We start from the raw sequence: 26,566 nt of genomic DNA, 5'->3' as shown, positions 1-26,566 counted from the left end.
TGTGGAGCAGGGTGGGAGGGGCCACACAGGTCTGGGTAGGGGTGGGGAGCTGAGGCTGGGTAACTGGAGGGGTGTAGTACAGGGAGCACCTGCCCACCTTCCCTGTGGAGGAATTCTTCTTTCCTGGAGTTGGATGTGAGGCTGGGAAGGGGAGTGATGGCTTGGTGGGAGTGCTGAGAGTCAGGGCTGGGTGGGCCAAGGAGCCTGGGAGGGGGCCGTTCGGCAGGGCACCTGTTGGCTGGTGTGGGGATGTGTGGGACACACTGCTTGCCTTCTAAACTACAGGTCTCAAGGTCCAGCATGGGGCTTGGGGTCCCACAGAGAGCAGCCCAGGCTGCCACCTGCCCACAGTGAGAACTGCTGCCTGCATGGCCTGGGCCTCCGTGTCCTCAGCGGTGCCTGTGCTGTGGACTCTCAGGGCGTGTGCAGGGGAGAGGCAGGGCTCTGGAGGTGGGAGTGAGCACTAAAGCCCATCTGTGTCAAGCTTCTATAGGGGATGGTGGTGGAGTATGTCCCCACCAGCCTTGGGCAGGGAGCTGGTGCCCACCCTGGAAGTATGGAGCTGTGGGGAGGGTCTTGCTCCCCAGGGCATAGGGAAGCTCTGGGTAAGGGATGCTCTCTAGGTCCCATTTTACAGATGGGGTGTCAGCTGGGGTCCCAGTCTAGACCTCAGGCCCTTGTCACCCACCTCCCAGTTCCTGGCCTCTGCCAGTGATGGCAGGGCACAGGTGCCGATGGGGTGTCCTCATGCCAGATATCCTGGGGACACCTGGTATACCCCACAGCTCACAGGGCCTCAGACTGGGGAGGTGTCCCGGTTCACCCCTGGCTCCTCCTGGTGGGTCAGGTCCTGCCTCCTGGAGATGGAGTCAGCACGCCTAGCATAGGAAGGGCTCACACTAGAAGATCATGGGATGGGGCGTGCACACCTACTACACTTGTGTTAGGGTGTGTGCTTGCCGGTGGGGGGGCCGTGCCTGCATTCACATGCCCTTTCCTTCCCTTTCCCCAGGGCTGAAGCTCCCGGCGCCATGAAGCTCGCCCCAGCAGGACCGGAGCACCGAGGCCTGAGGCCCCAGCCTGCCATGCTGCTGCCACCACGGAGCCTGCAGGTGCTCCTGCTGCTGCTGCTACTGCTGCCGGGCATGTGGGCTGAGGCAGGCTCTCCCAGGGCAGGTGGGGGTCTGCAGCCCCCCTTCCGCACATTCTCAGCCAGCGACTGGGGCCTCACCCACCTAGTGGTGCACGAGCAGACAGGCGAAGTGTACGTGGGTGCGGTGAACCGCATCTATAAGCTGTCGGGGAACCTGACGCTGCTGCGAGCCCACGTCACGGGCCCCGTGGAGGACAACGAGAAGTGCTACCCGCCACCCAGCGTGCAGTCCTGCCCCCACGGCCTGGGCAGCACGGACAACGTCAACAAGCTGTTGCTGCTGGACTATGCCGCCAACCGCCTGCTGGCCTGTGGCAGCGCCTCTCAGGGCATCTGCCAGTTCCTGCGGCTGGACGACCTCTTCAAGCTGGGCGAGCCACACCACCGCAAGGAGCACTACCTGTCCAGTGTGCGGGAGGCGGGCAGCATGGCGGGCGTGCTCATTGCCGGGCCACCGGGCCAGGGCCAGGCCAAGCTCTTTGTGGGCACACCCATTGATGGCAAGTCCGAGTACTTCCCCACACTGTCCAGCCGCCGGCTCATGGCCAACGAGGAGGATGCCGACATGTTCGGCTTTGTGTACCAGGATGAGTTTGTGTCATCACAGCTCAAGATCCCGTCGGACACGCTGTCCAAGTTCCCAGCCTTTGACATCTACTACGTGTACAGCTTCCGCAGCGAGCAGTTTGTCTACTACCTCACGCTGCAGCTGGACACGCAGCTGACCTCGCCCGACGCTGCCGGCGAGCACTTCTTCACCTCCAAGATCGTGCGGCTCTGCGTGGACGACCCCAAGTTCTACTCGTACGTGGAGTTCCCCATAGGCTGCGAGCAGGCAGGCGTGGAGTACCGCCTGGTGCAGGACGCCTTCCTGAGCCGGCCAGGCCGTGCCCTGGCCCGCCAGCTGGGCCTGGCCGAGGATGAGGATGTGCTGTTCACCGTGTTCGCCCAGGGCCAGAAGAACCGCGTGAAGCCGCCCAAGGAGTCGGCGCTGTGCCTGTTCACGCTCAGGGCCATCAAGGAGAAGATCAAGGAGCGCATCCAGTCCTGCTACCGTGGCGAGGGCAAGCTCTCCCTGCCGTGGCTGCTCAACAAGGAGCTGGGCTGCATCAACTCGGTGAGTGTGGCAGGGGCGCCCCTCCTCCCAGGACCCATCCCCCTGTCCCCGCCCCCCCACCCCCAGATGGGACAATAGCATCAGTATCATACACACTCCCAGTGGTACCTGCTGCGTGCCAGGCCTGGCTTTTGGCTTGGCCACCCCCAAGGCCCAGCTAGGTGGGGCTGCCCTTTTCCATCCCCCAGAGAGTGGGTTTGGACCCAGGGTGCTATCCCCAAAGGCTGCTCACAGCCATGATGGTGTCTGGTGCCTCAGAAGATGGGGTGACGAGGCCCTGCTGGCATAGTCCATGGCCCCTGTGGGACACCAGACAGGGTGTCGGCCATGCACCTGGTCCCACGATGGGTGCTTCCTGCTCCATCTTGTCCCCATCGTACAGATGAGGTTACAGGATAAGAGAGGTGGGGGGTAACTTGCCCTAGGTCACACAACCAGTGAGAGGCAGAGCTGGGGCCAGACCCTATCAATCAGGTGAGCCCAAATACCATCTCCATGGAGCGCTTGTGTCCCCCACATGCCCCTGGTGGCACCTGCCCGCTGGGCCTCTGCCTTTGCCCAGCAATGGGAGCTGACAGTGCCCTGGTGCAGACGGCAGTCCATGCCTTGCAGAGAAAGTGACCCTGACTCCAAGGAGCCACAGCCCCCAGCGCCCATCCCAAGGCACAGCTGGGCCTGGGCCTCTATCCTGCTGCCTTTCAGGCAGCGTCTTGTTCACACTCCTGAGCAGGCTCAGAGGGCACAGGCCTTGCTGAGGGTGGAAAGTGAAGGGACTGGGACTCCACCCAGACCTGGGACCCCTGAGACCAGGCCCTCTGTGCTTGCTGCTGGGTGTCGCTGGCCAGCCCAGGGGAAGGCCTGCCCCTCTCTGGCTGCAGCCTCCCATCTCTGACCTGGAGGTGATCCTAGTTTTGTCCTCTGGCCAGAGTGGGCCCGCAAGGGCCTCTCAGCCCTTCCATCTCACGCTCACTGCCTGTGTGAGGCGGGGCCCATGTGTGCTTGGCAGATGCGGTTGTCCACCTTCCCCTTGGCTTTTCAAGGCACGTTTTCTCTGTACCATACAGATGGAGACACAGGCTTGGAGGGGAGAGCCTGGGTGAAGCCCCACCACGCTCTCGCTTTGTGCTCTGCCCCAAAGCTGGGGCCAGCTCTTTTCCTCCCTGGGGACAGTCCCCACTGCCCTCTCCCACCTGTTCATTCCGTGTAGCCCAGCCCTGGCCCAGCCTCCCCTGCTCCTTCATCCTGGCCCCCCAACAAACCGGCTGCAGACAGGGACCATCTGCCCCACTTCCTCCCACACCTCTTCCCCGCCTGCCCTGCCCTCTCCTTGGGCCTGGCGGTGGAGCAGCACCCCTCCACGCTGCCCCAGCTGCTCCTGAACCTCATGCTATTGATTGCTTTCTCGGGCTCTTAGCTGGGAGCTGGCCCTTTGCCTTTCACATGTGACCTGCTCCCTCTTGTCTTAAATAAACCCTCTCTGTCTACACATTTTCTCTGGGGGGCTACCCTCAACCTCTCTAGAAAGACAGCCGCACTCCCGGCCCTGCCCAGGGAGGCCCAGCTCTCCGGGAGAAGGCGCCCGGGGAGTGGCTCTCACCCTGCCCCTCCCACAGCCCCTGCAGATCGACGACGACTTCTGTGGCCAGGACTTCAACCAGCCCCTGGGGGGCACAGTCACCATTGAGGGGACGCCGCTGTTCGTGGACAAGGACGATGGCCTGACTGCCGTTGCTGCCTATGACTACCGGGGCCGCACTGTGGTATTCGCCGGCACGCGAAGTGGCCGAATCCGAAAGGTCAGGCCTGGGTGGGCTGGGCGAGGAGGGGGCTTGGGAGGCAGTTCCTGCCTGGAGCAGGAGCAAAGGCTTGAGGTCCTCCAAGGTGGTGGCAGAGACAGTGCTGCTCTGCTGTGGGAGGCTAGATCTGGCATATGGGGGGCAAGAGGAGTGTGCCTTACACTGGGCCCAGTGACCTTGAAGGGCCCCACACCCCTCTGTGCCTCTGACCATGACTGGCCCCAGAACCACTAAGCAAGGATAATTTGAGACCATGCAGGAGCCTGTGCAGGGCCCAGGGATGCTGAGGCAGGGGCCGGCTCTCCAAGGGCACTCGCTGACCTCCCAGGGAGGCTGCTATGTGTGGGTGGTGAGGGCAGGCCCGCATGGCCCCCTCCCCTCTGGGCCCTGCTCCCGAGCTGGGAGATCCAGTGTCTGCTGCCTCAGCATTCTGCCAGGCCGGAGGCCTTGGCCCTGCCTCCCCCAGGCCCTTCTGCTGGGCCAAGGGCAGGGCAAGGGTAGTGCCCCTGCTCGTCTTTGGCTGGTGCTAGAGGAGCTCTGGGCCACAGTCCTGAGCTAGCCCCACGGTGGCAGGGTGAGGGCAGGGTGCTGCAGGAATAGCCGACTGGTCTTTGAGGTTCTCCTTTCCTTCCCCAGAATGGTGGGCTGGACAAAGGCAGTGCAGAGCTTCCTGGAGGGCGTGGGTGGAGGGGAGCTGCCTGGGCTGGGGTGGGCACCAGGCTGGCCGGTGTGGAGGAAGCTCCCAGAAAGACTGAAGGGTAGGGGTGCCTGGGTACCCCAGAGACCCAGTGGGTAGTAGTGGGCCCTGGGGGTGCATAACAGGCACCAGAGGCTGGTGCTGATGCAGCTTCCCCGAGCCCATGTGCGTCTGCAGGTGGGGCTGGGCCTGGAGCTGGCCAGGGCTGGCAGCTCTCAGCCCCGTCCCTGGTGTTGGAAGGGGCCTCCCATCTCTGCCATATTAGTTGCCCTGGGAATGGTGGGGAGTCCTGCCCCTCCTTGGCTCTGTGATCTCTGGGACCGGGATCCCCTGCAGCCTCAGCTTCCCCTCTGTGAAATGAGCCAGATGTCCAGGCTCTGGGTTGGCGGGGGTGCTGGTGGTATAGGGCTAGTGGGGGCCCAGCTGCTGACTGCAGGCCCCCCAGGGTAGGGATGCCCCAGGGTCCTGTTGGTTCTGTTATCAGTGGCTGTGAGGCTGAAGCTGATGGAGGAAGTCCTGTGACCCCTGAGTCAGGTCCTCTGCTGTGACCTCCCTCTTGGCCCCCATGTGGGGTGCCGCCCTGTGGCTCTGGTGTGAGGCCCCTCCCGTCCTCCCAGTCCACACTCCCTCTCCTCATACTGGGAGGCACGTAGGGCTCTTGAGCACATGGATGGGTGTTGGGATGGGTTTTGCCAGGCAGAGGGCCGTGCTTGTGTGGAAGCCCAGTGCAGCAGCTTGGAGACATTTTGTGGGGCACCCCAGAGCCTGTTACCCAGCCAGTGACCAGGTTCCTCCAGCCCTACCCTGTTCCTGCTGCCCGGCACTCATTCTCTTGTGACCCAGGGGCATCATTTGGGTTGGAGCCTTGCTGGAGGAGCAGCAGGACACAGCTATTCACCTGGGTGGCAGTTGGCCTGTCTCCCCTGCCTCCTCACCCCAGTCCCACAGAGGGAAACTGAGGCACGGAGCATGGAACTTCGGAATTGGGCTTGGGCCCATCTATGGAAAGAGGCTTCTTCTGGGATGAGATTCTATCAACTCTTCCCCTTCCTCCTGTCCCCACTCCTTCTCCCATTTCCGCCTCCCACCCCTAGAGCCAAGAAGGGCCATTCTTAGGGCAGTAGGTAGGGGTGGAGCCTGTCCTCTGCTCCCTGGGCCAGGCGCCTCGAGCCTGGCTGTGTGGGCAGCTGCTGGGAGGTGCAGCTGGGAAGGTGGAGGCTGCGTCCTTGTGGCCTGATATGGCTAGTTCCTTCCTGGTGACCCTAGACAGGCTGCCACCCTTCAGAGCCCTGAGTTCTCCTCAGAGTCTCTAGGTGCCCATACCTGCCTCCCAGTGCCCATCCTGGGTACTGCCTCCCTCCACCCCCAGATAAGTCTGGGCTGGGTGCCGTGGGCTGCGTATGAGTGGATGGTACCCTTTGCGGGCATCTGGGGTCAGCTGTGCCAGGGGTTGCTGGCCTGGCAGAGTCTGCAGTCGGGGACTTGGGTCTGAGTTTTGTTCAGAGGCCCTCCAGGTGAGACGCACCCCTGCTTTGTCCTCCCGGATGCAGACACAGTCATATCAGTGAAGAACCTGCCACCTGCACCCTTTCACCCAAATCTACCTGTTCTTAAACCATCTAGCAGCTGGGCACATCCTGAGCAGGGTTTTTGAACCCCAGTTACATGCAAGTGGGTACACGTCAGCGTGGTTCCCAGGCCTCTCCCATCCACTGTCTGGCCTTGAGCAAGCCGTGCTCCTGCTGTCTGGGGTGTGTGGTGAGTGCTGACTGTGCACCAGCACCCCACAGAGGCCTCACAGCAGCCTGTCATCCATTTGACAGGTGGGGAAACTGAGTGCTTGAGGCAGGTGCTCAGGGCTGCTGGCTCTTGCCTCTCTTTCTGCGGTTCCTTGAAGGAGGCTGGGCAGAGTTGTCAAGAGCTAGGCCCCTTCCTCAGTGACCTCCTCTCTGAGGAGCCCCTCTTTACCCACTCCCACCTGCACTACAGCCCAGGACCCTGGCTGTTTGGTTGGCTCCTGCCCTTGGACCTGGCTGGGGCTCTGCTGCTGTGAGTGTGTTTCAGGGTGGGTGCCTGTCTGATCCGCTCTGCCTCTCCTATTCCCTAGTCACTGTGGGGCCCTCAGGCCTGACTTCCCACCACAGGCCACTTGGGTGGAGGGTGCCCTGGGTTTGGGGCAAGGGGCCAGGAGGAGATCTACCCTCACTTGTCCTGGGGCCTGGGTTCGAGTCCCACTCTGCCTGCCTAGGCTCTGTAGTATCCTGCAGGCTCCAGCGAGAGGCCTCTAGACTTACTCCACTATGAAGGATGCTTGCTGCCTGCCGGCCACATACAGGCCTCTTGGCCTGGCCCTGGGGCAGCAGAACTTCACTTCTCATCTGCTTGTCATCCTGACCCAGCCTGGCTGTGGAGCTGGCTGTGGTCCAAGGTCCAGAGCCAGGGTGAGGAGGGCTATGCTGAGCCCCTTCCCCTGGGCTGCCCCACCTCCTTGTTGCTCTCAGGGTCTTGGGAAGGGGCTGGGCCTGGGCTCCCTCCTGCCTGTTCACACAGGGCTCCTCCTTCCCTGAGGCAGCTTGGCCTGGCTGTGCTCTTGGAGCTCAGGGCCCCTCCTCCTGCCCTCTCCACTTGGCTTGCTGGAGCCAGGCCCTGGGGACCCCCCGAGCCCACGCCTGACCCAGGGGCAGGCCTGCCAGGCCGACCACTCCCAGTCTTTCCCAGGCCGGTCCTTTCCGGGCTTTAAAAAGCATCTGGGGAGCTCCGGGGACTTGGCTGGCCTCTCGCCAGCCCCTGCCAAACTGTTGTGTAAAATTGTAGCCGATTAATTTAAGACCTGCGAACTTCAGCTGTGAGGCCGACTGGGGGTGCCCCTGACCCCTCTCCTTTCCCCAGAGCCCTACCCGCCACCTGCCCTGCCCCCACAGAGGCAGCCTCTCCCATTGGGGTGCCTCTCTCACTGGGGTGCCTCTCCCACTGGGGTGCCTCTCGGTGAACTTCCTGGGCCCTGCTCTCAGCTCCTCCTGTGCCCTCTGGGGACCCCAGCCATGTCAGGAGCTCCCAGGGGCAGCCCCTGGTTCAAGTCCTGTAGCATCAGCCCAGATACCCCCATGGGAGGGGAGAGCACAGGCCCCAGCCTCCTGCAGAGCAGGTGCTGTTTCCCCTACAGAGTGAAGCTCGGGAGAGCCTGGCCCTGTGGGCCCGCTGAGGGCACCCGAGGCCAGTCCTGCTCTGGTCCTGCTGCCACTGTGGGGCAAAAGGAGCTGGCCTCTGTCTAAGGCCCATCCTGCCCATGCTGGGAATATAGGCCTGACTGCCTGGGCACCTGGTTTTTCAAGAGATTCTGGAAATCTGTATTTTCTGTGAGATCTCTTGATTATTAAATGTTGGCAACTAATCCATGTTTTAAGAAAGTATAACAGGGCCAACTCAAGCATCCCTTTGGGCCACCAGTTTGTGGCCCAGGGACGTGCCCTGTGGCCTTGAGCAGCTCAGAGAAGCCATCACCTGGGCTATGGGGCTTACCCGGGCTCATTTGGAGCTTGCCCTGGCAAAGCCCCATCCTCTGGGGCCTTGGTTTCCTTCCCCGATGTTGGCTGCATCTTGGCGTACCCCAGGGAGGCTTGGGGCTTGAAGTTCCTTCTGGAGCTGGACCCGATGAGCCGTCACAGCATCTTCCTTCAGAGGTCCCTGCACGGGGCCTGTAGCTGCAGCACCGTGTGTGCAGCCTGACCTGGCTGGCCCCTGTCCCTTGCTCATGGGCCCTCAGGACTCATGCTACGGCACCTCCTGCACCTTGACTGGTCCACACCGCTCCTCGGCACTCCTAGGAGTTCGCGGTGGCGGGACTTGCAGCTGCTGGGTCTCTGAAGTGCTTAGGAGGCCTGTGGCGTTAGTTGCCATCCATGAGCCCGAGGAATGATGACCTACAGGGTCTGGAGCTGCAGCGAAGCCCCTGGAGCCCTAGGCAGTGTCAGAGAGGTGCGCTCCACCCAGCCGTCTTTCCCTCTGCAGACAGCTCAGCACCTGCTGTGCTCCTGGGCTGCCTGGAGACAAGGAACACCTGCCCCCTAGAGGCCCCGCTGCTCTAGAAGCTTTCAGCATGCTTTAGAGGCCTCTGCACTCCCACCATACCCCCTGAACCCCAAGCAGGATTTTGGAATTTGTAAGTTCTGGAAGTTGAATGGCATCTCACAGCCCACAGAAGTGCAAGGAAGTTGGTGGCCGGTGCCCACCGTAGGGTTGACAACTTGAGCCTGCCTGTTCAAGTCTGCAGTGAGCCTCCCTGTCCAGGGTCTGTGCCAGTATGTGGTGGGAGACCATCCTGAAAGAGCTGGAGCCAGAAGGACAAGAAGTGTGCTGGCCACAGAAGCCCCAAGAGAGATGAATGGCAGGATTGAGTCCCCAGCCCCTTAGCCACGGGGAAGCTGCTGCCCCCTGCCTCTGAGACTGAGTTTCATCTTGTGTGTTGTTGGGGGAGTGATGAGGGGAGTTGATTGCCCTTGAAGCATGCAGTCATTCCCAGGTATAGCCTGCACTGCACGGTCGTGTTCTTGGGGGACGTGCCCCTCGCGCCTGCAGCATGCAGTCCGCTCCCAAGCCTGCAGGATGGCCCTGCATGGCCAGCCTGTGATGGATGCCACATGGAAGTGAAACACATGGAAGCATGCATTGGGGGTGTATCACGGGAGAGCACAGGTACCCGCCATCCCTCACAGCCCCTCCCAGTCCTTCCCTCCCCAGGGTGACTGCCCTGGCCGACCTTTGACGCCATGTACTGCTATGTGGGTTCTGGGGTTGAGTCGTCATTTTGTGCTTGGCGTCAGTGTCCTTGGTGAGACTCCTCCTTACCGTAGGCAGCTGTGGTGTGTGCCGTGTCCTCGTGTTGCGTGTTCCAAGCACACACGCCTGTGTACCCTGCCCACTCTGGAGGGCCGTGGTGTCACCAGTCCTTGCGGGCCTGTTATAAGCACAGCTGTGTGTGGATTCCGGTGGCAGAAGAACAGATTCCTGTTAGGTTTCAGCCTGGGAGCTGGGCTATGGAGCCTCTGTTGTCATTCTACCCTAACTCTCTAGGACTGCCTCTGCTGCTGCGGGAGGACTCGGTGGGGGCCTGTGGCAGTGCCCGGCAGCATGCAGTGGGTGCTCCTGGGCAGGCTGCTGGGTGCGTCTATGCTGTGCCCCAACCAGTGTCTTCTTGGGATGGGGTGGAGTCAGCTGCCCGTGGTGGCCACTGCTCTCTGTGAGGCCTGAGTGTGTACTGCCACCGCCTACCTAGGCCAGCAGTCCCAGGCCCCTTGGGGGGACCCTGCACGGTGACGTGCCGACCTCTGTGCTTCCTGGCAAGCATGTGCCGCCTCCTTTCTGCCTCTCCTGTGTGTGGTTGGCCACTGTGGGCCGAGCCACGAGGAATCAGGGAGGGATCTCCTGTTTGCCCTGTGGGCATAATGAGTACTGTCCCAGAGCTGGTGGCACGTGAGGGTGCACAAGCATTGCTCCTGCTTCCAGTGGCCAGTAGAGCTACCCATGGGGCACGCACAGAGGGCCCTGCCAGTCAGGCCTAAGCCTGGGCATGGACCCCTCAACATCTTTGATAAGGTGGAGGCAGCGGTGGCTTCCTCATGCCCCGTCCTGTGTGTGCTTGGGCTCATGTCAGCCTGGCAGGGGCGGCCTCATGAGTGTCCACACTGGGCATTCCCCTTCCCCCACAGGCAGACAGACTCAACCACAGCAAGAACCACAGTGTAGGAGCCCCTGGCAGCATGCAGTGGCTATGGAGGCTGGAACAACCCAGGAGGCTGGGTGGTCTGCTGGAAAGGTGTTCTGGGGACAAGGAACAGGAGGACCAAAGCTCAGAGTGCCCCAGTGCATGCTGGGAATTGCACTATGCCTTTTGGGGTTTCAGGGGCTGCCTCGGGGACACTGTGCTTGTGAGGTGGGTCGCTTCACCGGAGAAGGCGGGAGGACCAGCTGGATGGGGGGTGTGGGTCTTTGAGGGCCCAGGGCCCTGGGGTCAGGGCTGGAGGTGGCATTGAGGTCACAGGATGGAGGAGAGAGGGCATCAGGTGGCTGGTGGGTTTGAGAGAAGACATTGGGGCAGATGGTCCCTGCTGCCTGCGCCCCTGAAGGACCCATGCTAGTGACAGCCTGGCTGTGGCAGGACCCTGGCCAAGCCCCAGTGTGTGACTGAGTTGGTACAGTCTACGGTGGCTCATGGTGGCCCTGCCAGTTGTGGCCTTGCCAGCAGGGGGCTAGGTTCCCCAGGCAGCTGTGCACATCTGCCCTGCCACAGGGCCAAGCAAACATGCCTGCCTTCCCCTTTGGAACCATGAGCTCCTGAGTTCTCACACAGCTCTGTGAGGTGGATGTTAGCAGATGAGACCAGGGGTTGGGCAGGTCCACTCCTTGCTGAGTGGTTGCTGCTGGGGCAGGCTGGAGCCCATCTAAGGCAGCCCTGGCTGTCCTTCACCTGCCAGGACCCTGACCTCGGTCCCTACTCTTCCCTGTGCGCTGAGGGTTGGGGGTGGAAAAGATGGGATTCCTGGGACACCCTCTCCCCCAACAGGTGTGTCTGGCCCAATTCCAGCCCTCAGGCTTCCTGCAAATCCTGTTTTAATTACCCAATTACTGCTAAGAGGAAATCACTAATTGCTTTTCCAGTGTCAAATTCCTCCTGGCCTTTCTGAGAGTGATGGGGACCCAGGAAGGAGGCCTAGAACCTGTCCCCAGCCGGAGGAAGGGGCAGTTCTGTGAGGGGTGATGAGGGTCCAGGAGTGGGTCCACTGGGGCCTACCTCAGCCGTGCGGTCCTGGCCGGGAAGGGGAGAGGCAGGTGGGCTCTGTGCCCTGTGGGGGATCCTGAGAAGAGGGGGCAGCAGAGGCTCCTGCTCCTGGAGCAGCCCTTCCTGGGGCCACCTCACACTAAGAACGGGTTTGGCAGCTGCCTCTGCAGAAAGGCTGAGAGGCGTGTGAGGCCTCTGCATGTGGCTACCTCCTTAGCTGCTGCCCTTGGTCTGCTTGTCCCCACCTCATCCTGTCCTTCTCCCAGCCCTGGAGCCAGACAGCAGCTCCACAGGTGCATGCCTGTCGTACAGGCAGGGGGAGGGCCAGGCCCCTGGCTGCCATCATGGGTTGGGCAGTACTGGGCAACTCCTCTTGCCAGGTCAGGGCCAAGCCAGGCAGCCCCTGCCTCCCGGCGGCTGGGGCGCGTGCCGGCCCTGGCACATAGCCTGGGCGGCCCAGACATCCTCCCAGCACCCCCGCGTGCCCTCAGCCTGGAGAATGGGCCCTTTGTTGACTCTGGGCGGGACGGACAGCTGACCTGGCCGGGCCCTCAGCTGCCCGCCTGCAGCAGTTGGCCAGGGCTGTGGCAGTGATGGGAGTGGGTACAGCCAGCAGGGCCAGCCTGGGGCCTGCAGTGAGCCCTGCCTGCTGTGCCTCAGGGCAAAGGAGTAAACCTGCTCCCTTGTCTGTGGGGAGGGTCAGGTGAGCCCTGTGGCAGTGGGAGGTGCTCAGTCCACATGTGAGGCCCGTGCTTGGCCTGGCCCCAGCACTGAGAGGCCTGGGAACCTGGTGCCTCAGGACTGCACTGCAGTCTCAGCTCCGAGGCCAGGGTCAACTCGCCCATGTGCATGTAGGACAGGGACCCCAGGGTTAGATGGTCTAGGCAGAAGTGGGTGGGGCGACCCATGTCCCCCCAGCCAGGGTTGGGTGGGGGCCTGGTGCAGCCGAGGGACATGTCCAGGGAGGCTGATGGCTCTGCTGAAGCCCCTTGGGTAAAGGGGAGGGTCCTCAGGCTTGGGGGCATGCATGGACATCGCCAGCTCCTGTTTAGTGCTAGGAGGTAGGAGGTCGGGCTGTTGGGGCCAGTTGTGGAAGGTTCGGGTGGTCTTTGGGGAAAGATTTGCAGAGCAAGAAGGTGACAGCTGGGGGAGGATTCCAGGGCATGCCTGTGGCCCAGCCCCAATGCCAGGATGCGTCAAGCCTCTCATTTGCTCTGCCAGCTGCCCAGCTGCTGTGGGAGGGGCTTTGGGTCCAGCTACCTCGAGGGTGGGCTGCCTCCAAGCGGGTGGCCCACGAGTGGACAGCTGTAGCCAGGGTGTGGACGTCGGCACGTGGGCTCCAGGCCGGCGTGTGCCCCGCTGTCCTGCCAGCTGCTCTGGCCTCAGGCCCGCCTGCCTTCTGTGCCCCTGTGCTCTTCGATTCTCCTGGAACACCCTCCTGCCGGGTGCTGGTTCCCCCTTCCCACTTTGCGAGCAGCTTCTGTGTGAGCCTCAGTTTACCTCCTGTCTGTGTGGTCTGATGAACCTGGCTTGGTTGCACAGGCCCTTCACCCTGAATGCTGTCTGGGACATGGGCCCACGTCCTGGGGACCACTGTCCTAGCTGGATGCCCCTCAGAACATGTGTGCACACATAGGGGTCTGCTGAGCCGGGACTGTGGCGCCTCAGTGAACAGTGTGCGGCCTGCTCTGCGTGCCGTCCATCCTCTGGCCTGGTGTTCTGGGCCGTGGCCTCCCCAATGTCTCACTCACACTACCCTCTGGCCATGCCATGGCCTCTCCTGGGGCCCTGTTTTCCTGGGCCCAGCCTGTGTGTGTGAATGGGGTGGGGGTGGCCCAGTGTGGGGCAGGTGGGTGGACAGATGGGTACATGGCAGATGGACAGCTGGATGCGTGTGCTCCCGGCTACAGCTGTCGGAGCCACCTGTCCAGTCGGCATGCTGCCGGGTGGAGCGGGGCGTGCCTGGGGCCCAGCCCGTGGCTCCTGTGGCTTCTTCCCTAGCCAGGACCCTTCATTGCACCCCTCGCCCACCATTTCTTGCCTTGGAGCTGGTGTGCCCCCTGGACCTGCCCTTCCCTGACCCATTTCCTCTACCCCTTGGTGTGACATCTGTGCCCCCAACCCTGAGTGGGTGGATGCTTGGCAGGCCAGGCCAGGGTCAGGCCCCAGCATCAAGTGGCCCTGGACTTTGTGAGGCGGGAGGCTGGTCCCTCTCTGGTCCTGTTCCTGTTCAGACCCCTCTCAAGTGTTCCCTGCATGCCGGGCCAGGTTCCATCAGCTCAGGCCAAAGAGTCCCTGCTGCCAGGGGCTAGAGGGGCCAGGCCTGGGGGGCGGGTGGGGAGGAGCTATAGACCTGGTGCTGGTGGGGGAGGCGGGGCTGGGCCTGAGCTTCACAGTGGGAAGCCACTGGGGATCTCTGCAGGGCTGTGGGGATGGAGGAGATGAGAGGAATTGCAGTTCCTAACCTGGGTCTTCTAGGTTGGAGCCCCAGGTCTGCACACTGGGCACCCTTGCCCCAGTCTCTACTCAGGCAGTGTCCTGCCCTCCTCGTCTTCCTGTCCCCACTGCCTGGCGACTGTCGTAAGCCACTGGCCTGGCTGTGTGGTTGGCTGCTGAGGTGCAGTGATTGCTTTGAGCCTGGCCTCCTTGGGTCTTCCCTGTTACCACGTGGCACACCTGGCCTGGTCCTCATGTAAACATCAAAACAGCTCTGTCTAAGGGAGGGGTGTCTGTCGTCCCCATTTCACAGGTAGGGAAATGGAGGCAGAGAGAGATTTGGACCCAGGCAGTATGGCCCAGAGGCTGGTCCTGGCTGGCATCCATGTGGGTCTGAGTACCTGCCCTCTGGCTACTGGCCCAGAGTAAGGCAGCGGGTTTGTGGTGCCAGCACCTAAGCTCCCAACAGGCAGTCCTTGGGCCACTGGTCATTTTGAACAAGGACTCCCATTCCTGCTGTGGCCGCAGGACAGGCAGGCGCAAGTGCACTGGGTTCGGGTGTGGGTGCAGTCCAGACCCCACCAGCAGGGGCACTAGGTGGCTGTGGCCTGGCTGTGCCTGGGCCACCCGCTGTCCCTGCGTCCTTCCTCCCAGAGGCTGTGGGCCATGGCTGCAGCTGGGCTGTCCCGGCTGCCTCCTCCCCTGCCCAGCTCTGGGCTCCACTCTTCCGGGTCTGGTTTGACTTAAGCCTGCTTGGAGGCGAGGCAGCTGAGCGGATGTGGGGGGTGGCCGCCGGCGCTCAGGAATGCGGCCCTCCCCCTCTCCCAGCCAACAGCCTCTTTGGCCCAGAAACACAGCGCCCCACCCTGGCTGGCCGCCCTTGGCCCAGGCCTGATGGATCGGGCTCCAACCAGGGGCTTTGCCGGGCCTTGCTGCCCTGGACCTGCCCTGCCCTGTCACCATGAGGTCACAGAGGAGGGGTACTGAGTCTGGGCCCAGGCCCGTGCCCTCAGGTAGAGGTGGAGAGGTTGGCTGCCCCTGGGGAGCGGGAGCCAGTCAGGCTGGTGGAAGCAGGCCACAGCCCACAGCGTGAGAGCCTGCCCTGGACTCATAGCTGGGCAGACACGCCCCAAGAGTCCCATCTCTGGAAAGCCCCCTGGGTCTCTCTGTTAATTAAATACATTTGTTTGGTAAAAGCAACTAAAAATACTTGCAGCATCGCAAGCTGCGGAGGAGAAGAGCTGGCTAATTAACGCCCGGTTCGTTTGGGATCTGGAATACATTTCCATGCCGATGAGACTCCCACCCTCCTCCACTGCCTTCTTGCCGGGATGCCCCCACCCCCAGGACACCCCATCCTGGAGTCTCCTGGTCCCAGCCACCCTAGACTCCCTGTGAGCCCCAGCCTCTGCCACCAACAACCAACACCCCTCCTTCAGAAGCCCAGCCTGGCCCCAGGGATGGCTCGGCACCCATGGGACTCCTGCAGCCTTCTTCCTGTGTGTGGCCGTGCTGCTCTCTGGTGAGCGCTGGGCTGTGGTTGTCTCCAGGCCCCAGTGCTCTCTGGCCTCTGCTGACTGATAAAGGGGCTGGGTCCCAGACTGGCCTGTTGAGGTCTGAGTTTGCCCTGCACTGGGGCTGGGCCGGGGATGTGGAGAGTGAGTGTGGCTGGCCCTGGATCTCTCTGCTCATACATGTCTTGGGCAGCTCGGGGAGGGGCTTTAGACCCCTGACCTTTGGTGGGGGTAGGACTGGGTCAAGGAGGTGTCAGCACAGCCCCAGTTAGGGACCCTTGCTACTGCAGATCCTGGTGGACCTCTCGAACCCCGGCGGCCGGCCTGCCCTGGCCTATGAGAGCGTGGTGGCCCAGGAGGGCAACCCCATACTGCGAGATCTCGTCCTCAGCCCCAACCACCAGTACCTCTATGCCATGACCGAGAAGCAGGTGGGTGCTGCACCAGTCAGACAGTGTGGGCTGAAGTGGGGGGGCCTCCTGCCAGGAACTCTAGTCACCGAGCAGTGGGGGTGGGGCCACATCACAAGTCAGGTACTCATGGCTCCTGGTGAAAGTGGTTTCAAGCTGGTCTGTGCTCTGCCTGCCTGCAGACTCATGGGCCTGGCTGGGTCTGTCGGGGAACCAGCCTGGGCACCAGGGGCCCCAGAACATCACTGCTGCCTCCATGTTCTCCTGAACTGGGTTTGGAATTCTCACCCCTCCCTTATTGACTTCCTGACCACAGAAACAGATATGTGAAGGAGAGTGATTTCAGAGGACAGATGTCACTGAAGGGTTTGGGGTGGGCAGGGCCCCTGAGTCCTCAGGCCTAGGGCTGGGTCTCTATCCAGTGGGTCTGCTTGTAGGGCCTATGGCTGGCCTGGTGCCTGGCCCAGCTCTGTAAGGCCATGGACTTGAGTCCCTGGCCTGACCTGCCTGGAGTTCACCTCTGCCCTTTGGCCCAAGCTAGTGGCCTGTGGCTGTTGGAGGATGGGCAGACAGGGCAGGTGGAACCAGGCTGGGCACACCAGCTAAGGCCAGGCCTCTCCCCCTTATGGCTGGCTCCTGCTTCTCCTCTGTCCCTCCTGGGTGCAGTGGGGTTCTGCCTTCCTGGGGACCTCAGGGACATGCCTCCATTGGCACTGGGATGCTAGGCTGAACCAAGGAGTCAGAGTGAGCTGCAGGGGAGTCGCCTGGCTCTGCACACGGGTGCCTGGCCCTCTGAGTGTTGTCTGGGCCTGCCTTGGAGCTTAGGATTGGGGCTTGCCAAGCCCATTGATCCCTGGGGAAACTCAGCTGGGAGGGAGTCCAGACAGATGGAGAGGAACTCTGGCTGGAGCTTCAGGTGCTTCTCTGATGGGCTCACCCCATATGGACTGTTCCCTCTGGCTGCTGCCTCCTGGGTTCCCAGAGCAGAGGCCTGACCTGTGTGACCTAGCTTGGCTAGGGCAGGGTCACCAGACCCTGGAGGCACCCCTGTATAGACTGAGAACAAGTGCAGGGCCTCCCCAGGCCTAATGAGAGCAGAGTAGGGAGTCGGAGGTGAGGATAGCTGGGATGCCTGGCGTGGGACTGGAGGGGCCTGACACCTCCCCCACCGCAGGTGACGCGGGTACCTGTGGAGAGCTGTGTGCAGTACACGTCCTGTGAGCTGTGTCTGGGGTCACGGGACCCCCACTGTGGCTGGTGTGTCCTGCACAGCATGTGAGTATGGGCAGGTGGGGATGGCCATGGTGGTCTTGAAGTGGGGAAGGGTAGCCTGGTGCAGGGTAAGCCACACCACGTTCTCCACTCCATCTAGGGGGTGGGCCCTATAGGTCTCCCCACCTACTCAGCCTCAGCCCCTCTGCCTTCAGCTGCTCGAGGCGGGACGCCTGTGAGCGGGCAGATGAGCCCCAGCGCTTTGCGGCGGACCTGCTACAGTGCGTGCAGCTGACTGTGCAGCCACGCAACGTATCTGTCACCATGTCTCAGGTCCCAGTAAGTGTGGCTCCCCAGGTGGTAGGAGGTGGGGGGCAGCCATGGGGACCCTGCTCACCACACCTCTTGCTGCATGCCCAGCTTGTGCTGCAGGCCTGGAATGTGCCTGACCTCTCAGCTGGTGTCAACTGCTCCTTTGAGGACTTCACAGAATCTGAGAGCATCCTGGAGGACGGCCGGATTCACTGCCGCTCGCCTTCTGCCCGGGAGGTGGCGCCCATCACGCGGGGCCAGGGTGAGTGGCCCAACACAGTGGTGCCTGCTGCCTGCCGAGGGCTGCCATCCAGTCACCGCCTATTTAGTGCCTCCCTTGTTCAGTTCCAAGGGCATGCTGGTAACACTCTGACAGCTGATACCGAGGAGGTCTCACCACCTACTGGTCTGAGAGTGGATGAAACCCTCCAGGCATGCAGCCAGAGCAAGAGCCCTCCTGCCAGGGAAGTGGACAGTGGATAAATCCTTCTTAGGACTTCCCTATGAGCTCACCATATAGACGTAGACACACGAGCATACTTTGCCTCCGCTACCATAATTATTGCTATCCCTACTGGCGTTCAGGTCTTTAGGAGTCCCGTGGTGACAGGGTGGAAAAGCAGGGCAGGGTAGGCGAGATGAAAGGACCACACGGTGGAGACCTGGGGTCTTGGGGGGTTTGCAGGCTGGAAGTGGGAGTGGGTGAGGGGTGGGCCTTGTGGGGCACAGGTTGGGTGGGGGACAGAGTCTCATGGGATTTGGGGTGCAGGACCTCGCTGGCTGCCACAGCCCATTGGGCAGTTGCTCTGCAGGCCCTTCCCCAGGAGCAGGCAGCCTATGGGCATGGGGAGGGCCTCACGGTTCCTAGCCCCTTACACTACTGAGCAGGAGTTGAGCAGAGCAGATCCCAGGCCCCAGTCACCTGGGGGCCGAGGGGGATGGAGGCACATTTGATGCGACTGTTGGTGGCAGCTCAGAGGGTCCCTCGGCAAGTTGTTCCCCTGTCTGGGCTTGCCCTGGATCCTGGTGACTTGGCCATGCTGCTCCTGCAGGAGACCAGCGGGTGGTGAAACTCTACCTGAAGTCCAAGGAGACGGGGAAGAAGTTCGCATCTGTGGACTTTGTCTTCTACAACTGCAGCGTCCACCAGTCGTGAGTGTCCCTGGGCCCCTCCACCCACCTGGTCCTGGGCTACTTGCCACACCCCCATCCCTGTGGTCCCACTGTACTTGCTGTCTGCCGACATGCCCTTGTGTGGCCAGGCAGCAGACGGTGATTCCATGGCTGGGACTCCCGAGTCTGGGTGGTCAGGGAGGGAAGAGAGCCACTGTGAGAGCAGCTTGCAGTAAAGGAGCCAGTCAGGGCAAGGCCACCAGTGCGGAGGGTGCCTGAGGCCAGGGCAGGTGCATCAGGGAGCAGCAGTCAGAGTGGGCGGCAGTGCCTACCCCACAGGGATCGCGTAGGGCCCCAGGCAGCCGTGTATGGCTTTGAGGGCACAGTGGTATGGACAGTGGCCCATGGGCACTGGTGTGGAGGGCTGAGGGCTTGTTTAAGGGCCTGGGCAGGGGCTCAGAGATGGCCCTTGGGTGCCTGCTGCTTCTGGTGTGTGGCAGGCTGCTGCCAGACAGTGTCCCCTCTGGTTGGTGCTGGCCACTATGCAGGCCCCTAGGTTGGTGCTGGCCACTATGCAGGTCCCCAGGGATCGTGGCTGGGAGGCAGCTGCTATGCCTGCTGCCCATTTTGGCTGTGAGCACCCCCAACCTCAGAGGAAAGATGGGAGGAGCTGGGGGCCTCCCCTGAGTCCCACTGTGAGCCCAGAGGAGAGCCCTCACTCCTTCCCTGACCCGGGGGGCCCAGGCTGAGTTAGTGGAGTATGGCTTCAGAGACAGGAGGTGCCTGGCTTTTCAGGCATGCCTTGTTGACTGACACAGATGGACTCTGTCACAGTTTTTGTAGAGCAACTGCTGTGAGCCAGGCAGGCTTTAGATTTCAAGGATGCAGCATGTCTCGTCCCAGGTGGGGTGGGGGATCTCTGGGACAGAGGCCTGGAGCGGACCAAGGGCTGCAGGAGAAGCAGGGTGGTTGGGGGAGCTGGCGGGTCAGAAGATCCCGGAGAGTAGATGGAGGTGGCGTCTTCCTGGAGGCTGTTGAGATGGCGAGGTGTCAGCCCTGTGCAAGGCTGCATTGTGGGCAGAGCACCTGCAGTGGCCAGCCTGGCAGACCCTGGGGCGCGTCAGAGGGAAACAGACAAGCTCCTGTCTCAGCGAGCCTGTGTTCTGGCCAGGGAGGTGATGTGCACAGCCCTGTCCAGCTCTGTGGCAGCACCTGCTGTTACAGTTTAAATCTAAGTTTGTTAAAAGGAGTCAAAACTTAAAATGAAGTTCCTTAGTTGCACTGATGCATTTCTGGTGCAAGTAGCCACGCCTGGCTGGCAGTCAGGTTGTGATCAAGGCTCTGGAGGAAAAAGCAGCAAAGAAGAAAGAGAGCTTGGCGTCAGGAGGGTGGGCAGGCGAGACCAGCTGTCGGGGAGGCCTGAGAAGACAGAGGGGCAGCTGCGTTCACGTTTGGGGGAAGAACCTTCCAGGCCAGGAGCAGTCAGTGCAAAGCCCCTGAGGTGGCACTATGAAGACCAGCGGAGGCGGCACGGTGTCCTTGTGATCACGGGTGACCCTGCGTGGTTGCGGGTCCCCAGGCTTCAGCACCCATCCTCTCCCTGCAGCTGCCTGTCCTGTGTCAATGGCTCCTTTCCCTGCCACTGGTGCAAATACCGCCATGTGTGCACACACAACGCAGCCGACTGCGCCTTCCTGGAGGGCCGTGTCAATGTGTCCGAGGTAAGGCTGGGTGAGTGTGGGGCTCAGGTTTTCGGAGGTGGAGCAGAACTGGATTGAGACAGTCCATCTGGGTGTCACCCAAGGCCTGGCCCGGGGAGCGCCTGTGTGCCTGTGGGTGACTGGGATGTTGGCGTGTGGTGCCCGCACCACCAGCCTGGGTCAGTGAGGGGACCCCGGATGCCAGCTGGGAGGCCTGTGGGGTCACTGTCTTGGCCTGAAACCAGGCCTGTGATATTTGTTGGTGGCCCCCGGGCATCCTTCTTGACCCTCAGGAAAGGGGAGAAGCCTCAGACAAGTTCTGCCCCTGGGCCTCTGTGGGGGCTGCAGACATGGGCTCCTGGATACAACGTGGGGCACTGTCAGGCTGCAGAGCACGTGTGGGCAGAGCCTGGGGTGCGGGAGCCTGGCTGGGCAGGGGACCTTGCTGGCGTAGTATGCCTGGAGGCTGGTGGGTTCTGGAGTCTCCGGGCGCTGAGTGGTAATTGCTAGTAATTAGGTAGTAATTATTCCGGGCTGGGCAAGGCGCTGGCTTTATGAACAGCAGACTGTTCCTTCTAGAGCCTGAGGCACTTAGTACCAGGACAGGCAGGACCCAGGGCCCATGGGCGCTGAGTGGTGGAAGCTGAGGCTGGAGCTGTGGCGGCCCGCACCCCAACCAGGTCTGGCTGTGGGTGTGGAGCCGGGACTTGCAGCCAGGTCCTTTTCATTTGCTGTGAACACTATGCCCTTTGGCTGGAGGGGGCAGGTTCTGTTTGCCAGGGATACCTTGGTGCCTATAGCTGGGCTGGACTTTCCTGCCAGGCTAGGGGCCGAGGAAGTGGCATGGTGGCCCTCTCTCCTCAGGGTTCCTTTTCACAGAGGCTCCCTGACCCCCAGGGTCACCCTCTGGACTGGACTTTTCTGCTCCCTGGCATGACATCAAGAGACAGGACGGCAGTGGAGGGTAGCCCAGAGCAGCAGGGACTACGGTGCTTGTGTCAGGGTGACTGCCTGTGACAGTTGGTGTGCAGGAGCCAGGGACACAGTGGGGGTCTTCCCTGGGTGTGCGGCCTGCCCAAGGAGCCGGGCCAGGGTGTCCTGGGGTGCGGGCAGAGCCCATGGTAGAGTCTCAGGCGGGAGCTGGTCCTGGGGCCTCTTGGGCCAGGGAGAGCTGGGTGTGAGTCACTGTGCAGATGCACTGGCTCCGGTGCTGTGCACAGCCCAGGGGCGGGCGAGGGCGCAGCACAGTGGTTGTCAGGGGTGGTGGCAGGGCCCTGGGCAGCTTGGAGTGGTTTTGGGACTGAAATAACCCAGTTCCTCAGTGGCAGCCTTCCCTGAGCCCTCCCTCATCCATGCCATGAACTTTGGAGCACCCTTGGGGATTGGAGGAAGTGGGCCCTGGAGTAGTGGCCCTGGGGGCTCAGGGCGTGGGGAGGCAGAGTGGGCAGGGCTGGGCTGGGGGCACGTGTGGGGTCGAGGGGCTGTGTGGGGAATTGATTCTCTCCACAAATACTTACTCTTTTCTTTAGCTTGAGTCCTAGATTTTTATGTAGCCGTTCCTAAGGGGCGTGATGTGAGTCCTCTCAGACTTGGGGCAGTGGCCAGTGCAGTCCCCTCCCTTGCAAGCCCTCTTCCCGTCTCTGGTTCTGGCGAGTTCCTTGGGCCACCTCCTGAGACAGGAGCGTACTACGTCCAGGTTCTTGCTGAAACAGCCAGATCTAACCCCCAAGGCCACCGCCTGCCCCTTGCCCCCTGCCCCCATGCTGGGAGGGGTCTCTGTAGCCTCTTGTGCCTGCCTGCATGCTGGGGTTTGTGTGTTTGTCTGAAGATGGAGTAGCCTGTGCGTGTTGATGGGAAGAGCCGCTGGGCTGGGGCTGTGGAGGCAGCTGGTGCTGTGTGCCAGGGCCTGAGGGCTCCCGCGTGGAGCCCCCACTGAAGCAGAGCTCATGAGACACTCTCAGAAGTCGGGACTTTCTCTTAGGAATGCCTGTTTCTGGACTCTGCAGAAAAGGAGGGACGTGGTTGGCATCTCCACATAACAGTTGTGTGCCCTGCCATTCAGTTCCCAGACCTAAGCAAGTCTTAGACCCCCTTGCACAAAGGGGAGGCCTGGGTCCCTTGAGGAAGTAGACTGGTACACTGGCAAAACGCACCCTGTTAATCTTCCCCCAGCGTTTCCCAGAGGGACTTCCAGCCTTTTACCAGGGAGACTATGCACTGGGCAAAAGGCTGTAATCAGAGCCTTTGGGGACAACTGGACCTGGCTCTGAACTGTCATTGATCCCAGGATGCCCATGCCACTGTGGCCCTCCTGTCAGAGTCGGACCAGCTGGAGTCAGGTGATCACTGGAGTTTCAGCGCAGGCCTGACTCAGTGGACCACATGGGTCCAGAGCTTCCCGGGTTCTCACCCAGCTGGGTGTTGGGGAGGAGATGGGGTGGGGATGCAGGGAGTACCTGAGAGGACAGGGTGTGGTCCAGGCAGCCAGTCAGCTTCCTCGATGGGCATGCAGAGGGCAGGGGCGGTGAGGGGACAGACCAGCCTCAGCATGGTGGGGCGGGTAGGTAGGGGCCAGCCACATTGGCCTTGATGCCTGCCGGGCCCACACACTCACACTGGTGTTGGGGTGGGTGGTGGTGGTCCCTGGCTGGGTCCTGGGTTCCAGGGATGGTCCCTGACTGAGACCTCACTCTTCGTGAGCCAGCTCCATGTCTCCTGCTACTGGCCAAGAGGTTTTCTGGACTTAGCAGCCTCGAAGAAGCCCAGGCCTCGTCATAGTTGCTTTCTGGCTTGCTGCAGGCTGAGCCACCTGGGCTCCTCTGGGCATTTTTCGGTTGGGTACGTGGTGGGGCAGCTCACCTGGTCTCAGACCGACCATTCCAGGGGGCTCAAGGGCAGCCTAGCTTGGACTGAAGAGTCTCAGTGCCCTGAGCCACCCATTTTCATGGCTGGGGCCCTCCAGTAACAGAGTGGCCCGTGTCACAGTGAGACTCCAGCCTGAGCTTCAGCGTGCAGAGTCAGTGAATGTACCTCAGCCTGCCAGGGAGGTACGGCCTAGGTATGGCCACTGTGTGTGCTGGTGACTTCCTGCTGTGGCTGTGGTCTCAACACACAGCTGCAAGTGCAGCCCCCAAGTTGGGGCCAGTGGCCCTAGCTGCAAGCTGCCACCACCTGCCTCTCCCCAGTGGACACAGGAGCATCCCTGCAGACTCAGAGATCAGCTTGCCTAGCTGGGCCTTGTTAACTCTGCTTCCCTGGAGCTCCTGAGGGGCCAGGCCAGAGTCCAGACCCCCTCCTGGGTCCTGGAAAATCTCTGCAGACCTGGGCCCAGGCCTGCCCACCTTGGGGACTATTGCAGGGCTTGGGAATTACAGCCTGTTTTCAGCATCCCTATTTAAAGCCCAGCTTAGTGGCGCTCCCAAGGGGCCATCTCCTGAGGCCAGCAGCAGCCATGCTGCAAGGAAGCTGGGCCATTGCATCAGTTATTGTTGCCGAAATGCAGGCCCCAGATGCCAGGCCTGTTTTTCTGCTGGGCTCTGGCTATTTTTGCCTACTCCCTGGGCACCCAGCACAGAGCCTGCAGCCCCAGAGCCCCACTCTCTTCTGCCTCTAGGGCCTTTTCAGCTGCTAGCCAGATGGTGCTCCTTTGGTTTATGGGATGGTGGAGGGTCCTAGAACATGGGGCAGGGCATTCAGGGGCCAGAGGTAACAGAGCTTGTCTAGGTCACAGTATGTAGCTACTGTCCCAGCCAGCTGTCTCTGCGGTCCTCGTTTTGCCAGTGCATAAAATGGGCACAGTGGTGCTTGGCTAGAGCAGCATAGGCCCAGTGCACATCCGGGGTGCAGTGGGGTGCGCCTTGCTCACTGGTCTCCACCCCTGGGCTCAGCCAAACTCATCTTGTCCCCAGGACTGCCCACAGATCCTGCCCTCCACCCAGATCTATGTGCCAGTAGGAGTGGTAAAACCCATCACCCTGGCTGCTCGGAACCTGCCGCAGCCACAGTCAGGCCAGCGTGGATATGAGTGCCTCTTCCACATCCCGGGCAGCCCGGCCCGCGTCACTGCTCTGCGCTTCAACAGCTCCAGCCTGCAGTGTCAGAATTCTTCGGTGAGGCAGCCAGGGCAGAGGCTGGGGGCTGTGAGCTGGAATGGGCCAGTTACCCTCACAGCCCTGGGTCCTGGGGTGTGTGCATGTTCACAAAGGGCAGTGCACATGCTCATGTGTATCTCTGATGAGTCAGAAGCCACTCCTGGTTTTCCCTGGCCACTGCCAGGCCCCTCAGGTGTGCCTGGGTCATGCGGGCAAGTGGGCCGCAGGGGGCCCGTGCTGTCTTAGTAGCTGCTGAGAACCCCCAGATTTGTGTTGGGAGCAGCCTGAGGGTGGACTTCAGTTCATCCATGAGGGTCACTCCTGGCCACCACAGCTATCTGGAGTTCCCTCTGCTGTCCAGCCTTTCCAGACATTTCTGCTCTATCACCAACTCTTTGTCTTCCCTGCACCTTCCACCTGTGTCTTCCTCCCCATCCTCTCTTCTCACAGGCCCACATTAATCTTCCCTTCAACTGTGTTTAAAGGGAAGAGGGTGTATCGGGGAATTTGATAGGATCCAATTAAATTCCTACAGATAAAATAATGATGAATTGCCAGGCCGCCCCTTGGAAACGCTAGGCTCCCTGCACCGCCCCAGACAGGAACACAGTTGAGGTCATCCACAGCAGAAAGTGGGGCACAGCTGGAACCCCTGGCCAAGCTCCCCGGGAGGGGCAGTTCCCATGGGCCCAACCCCACTTTGTTGGGGAGGGGACGGAGGGGCAGGGCTGCACCTGACAGTGATCCTGCCTTTCTCTGCCCCAGTCTGGGGACACAGATCTCCCACCTCAAGGTAGGGCAGTCCTGGCCCATTCAGCAAAGATGCTGAGGTTCACAGAGCATGCTGATGCATGTTCTAAGGCCAGCTTGGAGTCCTGGTTTCCAGCCTGGCTGGCTGCAGGGAGTGGTCACAGCCTGCCTGTGGTTGGAGGTGGTCTCCAAGGGGGTGCCATGGAGGTGACCATGGAAAGCATAGAAGTTCCCCTGGAAGGGCACCTCATATGGTTGCTAGGCTGGAGAGAGGGGGCTCTGGAGGCAGGAAGGAAGCCCTGTGTAGGGTAAGGGTGAAGAGGGAGCTTTCGTGGCTGCAGAAACTTCCCCCTGAGCTGGCCACGCTGGTGGCTTGGTGGGTGTCAGGCTCTGGCCTGGAGGCTGCTTCGCTGGGAGCCTGACCGCGCCACCACCCCCCAGTACTCCTACGAGGGGAACGACATCAGTGACCTGCCAGTGAACCTGTCAGTCGTGTGGAACAGCAACTTCATCATCGACAACCCGCAGAACATCCAGGGTGAGTGGACGCCCCGGCAGGGTGGGTGGCGGGCAGGCCTGAGCTGACCACACCTCTCCCCGCAGCGCACCTCTACAAGTGCCCGGCCCTGCGGGAGAGCTGTGGACTCTGCCTCAAGGCTGACCCACGCTTCGAGTGCGGATGGTGCGTGGCTGAGCGCCGCTGCTCCCTGCGACACCACTGCACGGCCGACACACCTGCGTCCTGGATGCACGCGCGTCATGGCAGCAGTCGCTGTGCTGACCCCAAGATCCTCAAGGTAGGGCCCCTAGCCTTGCCCCACACCCCACGCCCTGCCCCACCCTGCCCCACATCCTACGCCCTGCAGGATGCCTGCACCCTAGCCTTTGCCTCCCGCAGCTGTCCCCCGAGACAGGCCCGAGACAGGGCGGCACGCGGCTCACCATCACGGGGGAGAACCTGGGCCTGAGGTTCGAGGACGTGCGTCTGGGCGTGCGCGTGGGCAAGGTGCTGTGTAGCCCTGTAGAAAGCGAGTACATCAGTGCCGAGCAGTGAGTGCAGCCTGGGGCAAGCATGGGGTGGGACAGGGTGGGGCTCCTGCAGCCCCTGAGGCCCGCCTGTCCACAGGATCGTCTGTGAGATCGGGGATGCCAGCTCCGTGCGGGCCCACGACGCCCTGGTGGAGGTGTGCATTCGGGACTGCTCACCGCACTACCGTGCTCTGTCGCCCAAGCGCTTCACCTTCGTAGTGAGTCTGCGACCCTCCCTCTCCCCCTATTCCCCGCTGCTCTGAGAGGGTGTCCGGCAGCGGCAGCTGAGTGCTCCTGTACCTCCCCATGGCCCCTTGTCCGGCCATGCTCTGCTGCTGCTCTTCCATGGCCTGGGTGCTGCTCCTGCCTTCCTGTGTCTGGGCCAGCTCCAGGGCTCCTGGCCCACCTTGGGCCGTGCCTGAGAAGCCCAGGAGTACTGGGTCTGGAGTGCAGCTCCCAGG

At 61.8% G+C, this 26,566-nt stretch overlaps 1 protein-coding gene across 1 annotated transcript in view; it reads left to right on the top strand.

The window, feature by feature from the left end:
- Positions 1-937: 937 nt before the first annotated feature.
- Positions 938-26,566, top strand: part of PLXNA1 (plexin A1) — a 47,031-nt gene continuing 21,402 nt past the window's right edge. The window contains exons 1-13 of the mRNA XM_012475801.3: positions 938-2,270; positions 3,884-4,066; positions 15,779-15,919; positions 17,073-17,173; positions 17,326-17,449; positions 17,531-17,684; positions 18,475-18,574; positions 20,142-20,256; positions 24,144-24,344; positions 25,518-25,614; positions 25,680-25,873; positions 25,975-26,126; positions 26,203-26,323. Coding sequence (XP_012331224.2) covers positions 1,032-2,270; positions 3,884-4,066; positions 15,779-15,919; positions 17,073-17,173; positions 17,326-17,449; positions 17,531-17,684; positions 18,475-18,574; positions 20,142-20,256; positions 24,144-24,344; positions 25,518-25,614; positions 25,680-25,873; positions 25,975-26,126; positions 26,203-26,323 — 2,922 coding nt within the window. The 5' untranslated portion in view covers positions 938-1,031. The remainder of the gene's footprint in view (positions 2,271-3,883; positions 4,067-15,778; positions 15,920-17,072; positions 17,174-17,325; positions 17,450-17,530; positions 17,685-18,474; positions 18,575-20,141; positions 20,257-24,143; positions 24,345-25,517; positions 25,615-25,679; positions 25,874-25,974; positions 26,127-26,202; positions 26,324-26,566) is intronic.

The sequence above is a fragment of the Aotus nancymaae genome, unplaced genomic scaffold (assembly GCF_030222135.1).
Source record: "Aotus nancymaae isolate 86718 unplaced genomic scaffold, 86718_ANA_hifiasm-v0.15.2.pri h1tg000046l, whole genome shotgun sequence".
Taxonomy (NCBI): Eukaryota; Metazoa; Chordata; class Mammalia; order Primates; family Aotidae; genus Aotus; species Aotus nancymaae.
This window is presented reverse-complemented; position numbering and strand designations above follow the sequence as displayed.